General features: G+C 51.6%; 1 protein-coding gene across 1 annotated transcript; it reads left to right on the top strand.

Annotated features, from left to right (window-relative positions):
• Window positions 1-296: 296 nt before the first annotated feature.
• Window positions 297-4,373, top strand: HOXC4 (homeobox C4). Its single transcript, XM_064284123.1, has 2 exons — window positions 297-1,960; window positions 2,436-4,373. Exons 1-2 carry the CDS (start codon window positions 1,522-1,524, stop codon window positions 2,789-2,791), a joined length of 795 nt encoding a protein of 264 aa, XP_064140193.1. The 5' UTR covers window positions 297-1,521; the 3' UTR covers window positions 2,792-4,373.
• The last annotated feature ends 777 nt before the right edge of the window (window positions 4,374-5,150 follow it).

Genomic DNA, 5,150 nt, shown 5'->3' with positions numbered 1-5,150 from the left:
TATCAAGTAAAATATAGCTGAGCCCCGGCAAGCTATGATTTTAAACTATAATTGTTATCAAGTACAACAAGGGGACTCGGCTCCCTCCCTGGGCTTTCCCCTCCTCTCCCCCCCCAACTCTGAGTTATGGACGACCAGTTAATTGGAATTGGCGGCGTGACTGGCCACCCCTAGCCAGAGAGAGTTTGGGGAGCAGCCCTTCCTTTGCCCCCACCCACCTCTACCGCCCTGCCACCCCCACCACCCTGCCACCCCCACCCCCAATCAGGTATTCCTGTGGATGTGGGGGGGGGGTGAGAATGAACTGGACACCCACAAGTCCTGCTGTCCTCCCCATCTTGCTCAGCTCACCCCTCAGCTTTTGGAAGGCAGCCTGGAGCTGGCCCTTGGGGATGCCTGTTTACATGTAAACACACGTGTTACATGGATACACTTCCTGGCTGGAAGCAGCCTCTGCACACTCAGGCCTCCCTCCTAGCCAGATCTGCACTCTGTAGGGATGGAAAGAGAAGAGCTCTCAGGGCCTTGGCTGGACACTATCAAAGGGCACTGACTCCTGGCAGGGAACTCTCCTCCTCTCAGCTCCTAAGGAGCCAGCCTTGGAGGTAGTTGTCAGAAAGCAGCAGGAGGGTGGGATTGGAGAGAGGAGACCTGAGCCAGGTCAGAAGAGATCCTCTGCTCTGGGCTGGGGCAGGGAGGGTCAGTGGGTAATACGGGAGGGCAAGGCTTCTGAGCTCTGCTTTTGCCAACCACTTCCTGTCTCTCTTCAGCGGGGGCTCAAGCCCCAGACCTCCAGACATGACGTCAGAATCATTTGCATCGGCTGCCTCTACCTGTTCGGTCCAGCTGGGACCCTGCCTCACCATCCCCAAGGCCAGAGGGTTGGGTGAGTGTGTATGGGAGAGGAGGGCTGGACTCTGGTATCCTTGGATGGGTGGCACCCCAGGCTCTCCAGCCTCTTGGCTCAGCCTGGGCCCCTCCCCATCCAACCTCCACTCCAGTCCTCACACAACTTCCTCTTCCTGCAAAAGAGGGGCGCTGCCCGGTGACCTACACAGACTGAGACAAGATCGCCATGAATGGAGACCTCTGGAAAAGCTCAGAAGCCGAGGCCCACGGGGCCCACTGGAGCCCCGAAGGGAGACCCTGGGCGGGGGCTGAATCACGGCCTCCCGACAGCCTCCCAGTGCCTAGGCTTTGAAGGGGATCTGGGGACTTCCCACCCCGTCTGCAGGGAAGGGTTGTCAGTCTGGCAAGGTGTGTACTGGGGACACCCCAGCCCCTGCCAGCTAACCCCACATCACCCCCCACCCAACACCACCACCACCACACACACAAAAAAATTGGATACATTTTGAATAAAGCGATTCGGTTCCTTATCCGGGGACTGGGTTGCTCCGTGTGATTGGCCGGCGGAGTCACATGGTGAAAGTAACTTTACAGGGTCGCTAGCTAGTAGGAGGGCTTTATGGAGCAGAAAAACGACAAAGCGAGAAAAATTATTTTCCACTCCAGAAATTAATGATCATGAGCTCGTATTTGATGGACTCTAACTACATCGATCCGAAATTTCCTCCATGCGAAGAATATTCGCAAAATAGCTACATCCCTGAACACAGTCCGGAATATTACGGCCGGACCAGGGAATCGGGATTCCAGCATCACCACCAGGAGCTGTACCCACCACCGCCTCCGCGCCCTAGCTACCCTGAGCGCCAGTATAGCTGCACCAGTCTCCAGGGGCCAGGCAATTCGCGAGGCCACGGGCCGGCCCAAGCGGGCCACCACCACCCCGAGAAATCGCAGCCGCTCTGCGAGCCGGCGCCTCTCTCAGGCGCCTCCGCCTCCCCGTCCCCAGCCCCGCCAGCCTGCAGCCAGCCAGCCCCCGACCATCCCTCCAGCGCCGCCAGCAAGCAACCCATAGTCTACCCATGGATGAAAAAAATCCACGTTAGCACGGGTAGGCAACTTTGCTTTTTGCTCTCCCCCTCCCTTTCCTGTTCCCCAGCGCTCCCCACCCTTCCCGGCCCCCTCTGGCCCCTGTCCTCCTTTCTCTCCTTCCCCCTCTTTATCCAGGAGCGACTCTGGGTTAGCACAATTGAACTGGATTTACGAGCGAGAATGGGTAATTACATCCCCCATAAATTTTATGGCTTAGCTACTCTGGGCAGTCCAAGCCATGTGCTACGATCTGTTATGTATGTGTGAAAACTATGCTCGCTTTCTAAGGGCGCATAAATAATTCAGTGTCGTTACAATGAGGATTCCCCTCTTATTACACTACAAAGTCTCTAGCTTCCTTCAACTTCTTTATAACCCATTTAGCTTGATGACTTTATTTCCACCACCCCCTCCTCCTGCTCCTCAGAGCTGAGGACGGGGGGCTGCTGCCTCTGAACCCCACTATTTGCTTTTCCCCTCCCCCTCCTCCCCAGTGAACCCCAATTATAACGGAGGGGAACCCAAGCGTTCGAGGACAGCCTACACTCGCCAGCAAGTCCTGGAATTAGAGAAAGAGTTTCATTACAACCGCTACCTGACCCGGAGGAGAAGGATCGAGATCGCCCACTCGCTGTGCCTCTCTGAGAGGCAGATCAAAATCTGGTTCCAAAACCGTCGCATGAAATGGAAGAAGGACCACCGACTCCCCAACACCAAAGTCAGGTCAGCGCCCCCGGCCGGCGCTGCGCCCAGCACCCTCTCGGCAGCCACCGCGGGCACTTCTGAAGACCACTCCCAGAGCGCCACGCCGCCGGAGCAGCACCGGGCAGAGGACATTACCAGGTTATAAAACATAACTCACACCCCCTGCCCCCACCCCGCGCCCCAACCCTTCCCTCGCACACAAATTGACTCTTATTTATAGAATTTAATATATATATATATATTTTGGTTCTTTTCTCTCTTCCTCCCACCTTGTCCCTTGTCAATTCCAAACAGATAAACAAACAAGCCCCCTGCCCTTCTCTCCCTTCCACTGTTAAGGGCCCTTTTAAGCATGTGATGTTGTCTTAGCATGGTACTTACTGGTTTTTTTTTTTTTTCAAGGCCGTTTGGGGGGTTATTTATTTTTTAAGAAAAACTGCAAAAATTATATATTGCAAGGTGCGATGGTCTGGTTTGGGTGAATTTCAGGGGAAGAGAGGAAAAGAAAAAAGGAAAGAGAGAGATTTTTAAGCCAATTCTCATCCTTCTTCTTCTCCTCCTCCTCCTCCTTTCCCCCTCTTTCCTTAGGCCTTTTGCATTGAAAATGCACCAGAGGAGGTTAGTGAGGGGGAAGTCATTTTAAGGAGAACAAAGCTATGAAGTTCTTTTGTATCATTGTTGGGGGGGGGTGGGAGGAGAGGGGGGAAAGACAACAGACAAAGCTAAATGCATCTGGAGAGCCTCTCAGAGCTGTTCAGTTTGAGGAGCCAAAAGAAAATCAAAATGAACTTTCAGTTCAGAGAGGCAGTCTATAGGTAGAGTTCCCCTGCCCCCCCCCCCACCATCGTGGTTATTGTGTTTTTGGACTGAATTTACTTGATTATTGTAAAACTTGCAATAAAGAATTTTAGTGTCAATGTGAAATGCCCCGTGATCAATAATAAACCAGTGGATGTGAATTAGTTTTACGTCAATGTCTGATGGTTTCTTTTTATCCCCCTCCTCCTTCTGGCCTGGCTTAACATCCCACCTTCTCTCTAGTTGCCTAAGTTTACTCCAAGCAAACACACAAATCTTAGCTCGCAACTCCGGTTTGCCAATGTCTTTAGAAGAACCAGCAAGGGGGTTAGCGTAGGGGACCCTCAGAAGAGGGACATGGAAGATTAGGACTGATTTCTCCTGTCCTCTTCCTTCTGGGTCTGCAAAGACCCTCCTGGGGTACTTATAGTAAAGCTGGGGTGAGGGGGTGTCATATTTTCTGTAGTTAGGCACAATCCCTTCTTTTTGTCTATTTCCCTCCCCTTCCATCTCCCTTCCTTCTGCTGAGCAGGCCTGCCTAATTTCCAGACAAGAAGGCAAGTTTAGAGAGTGGGAGGGAGAAAAGCTTTCACCTTTTGGGGGGTCTTTGGGGGTGAAGAATGAAGGGAGATGGCCCCTCAACATGCAAGTTCTCCTTAAAAGAAGAAAAAGGTTTTGAGCTGGTGATTCTGAGGCAGCAAAGTGACCTGTCAGGATGGCTTCTCTGTTTGTTTAGACTTGGAGAGAAGGGTGAAGTGGAGGCCAGAGGCCTGGGAGGCCCCCTTGCATGGGAAGGCCTCAAAGCCTGGTGCTGGGAGATAATGTAGCACTTTTATTTTCACCCCTAACTTTTATCGTAATCTGCCAGGTGTTGAGAAGAAACTAGAAGAGAGCCTGGGACTATCCCTTCGTCCCCTGACCTCACAGGTCCCAACGGGGTTTGCAGATAGCCTGAACAAGGCCCTTTGGCTGTAAAAATATATATATATATTGTTTCCTTGGGGCTAAAAAAAACTGACCTGGAGTACCTAAATAATTAATTCAAGCCAAATACTCCCAAATCATTCTGGTCCTGAAGACCAGGCCCGAAGGAAGGCCTGCCCAAAATTTTGCTTGTGGGGAAAAGGGAGGGAAGTCCAGTGAACTTCCTTTCAGGCAATTTATCAAATTTCAGGATAGAGGAATATCAGAAATAGAAGAGAGAGGGAGAGGAGATCTGAGATGTGTAGGGGAGCCAGGAATACCCCTTTGCTCATCCCCAAATTCTGGAAGCTAAGGCAACAAAGAGCAAGACCAAGTTGTGAAAATCTCTTTAGTGTGCTTTGTGTTTGTTTCCTCTTGAAACCACTTGCTGGCTGATACTTGGAGTGGAGAGAGAGAGAGAGAGAGAGTGTGTGTGTGTGTGTGTGTGTGTGTGTGTGTTAGGGGAATTTGCTTGGTCCTCTAGGTCTACTTTCTTCTCCCTCAATGGTGCCCTGGAGACAGCAAAACATGCTGCCTACAGTGCGAGGAAGCAGGGCCAACAATTATCTGGAGTTATTTCATGTAATCAAGTGAATTAGGGGCCAAAGCTGATTGTAGCCCCTATCATTTTGAGGCAATTGACTTTGGGGCAGGAAAGGGGAGGTGGGGCTATCCAGCTATGTTTGAGGAAAGGAAGGGAAGGTCTGAGGGGTGAATGGGGATGTCTTTTCAAGTCTGTAAGG

Source organism: Loxodonta africana, chromosome 4 (assembly GCF_030014295.1).
Source record: "Loxodonta africana isolate mLoxAfr1 chromosome 4, mLoxAfr1.hap2, whole genome shotgun sequence".
In the NCBI taxonomy this organism is placed as follows: Eukaryota; Metazoa; Chordata; class Mammalia; order Proboscidea; family Elephantidae; genus Loxodonta; species Loxodonta africana.
The sequence above is the reverse complement of the archived record's forward strand: the minus strand, read 5'-3'. Positions and strand labels throughout refer to the sequence as shown.

What these genes read in the sequence shown, in the direction of transcription:
- HOXC4 (XM_064284123.1), top strand. Translation starts at nt 1,522, where the DNA reads ATGATCATGAGCTCGTATTTGATGGACTCTAACTACATCGATCCGAAA. An exon ending in AAAAATCCACGTTAGCACGG is followed by an intron (nt 1,961 to 2,435) that starts GTAGGCAACTTT and finishes CCTCCTCCCCAG; the next exon opens with TGAACCCCAATTATAACGGA.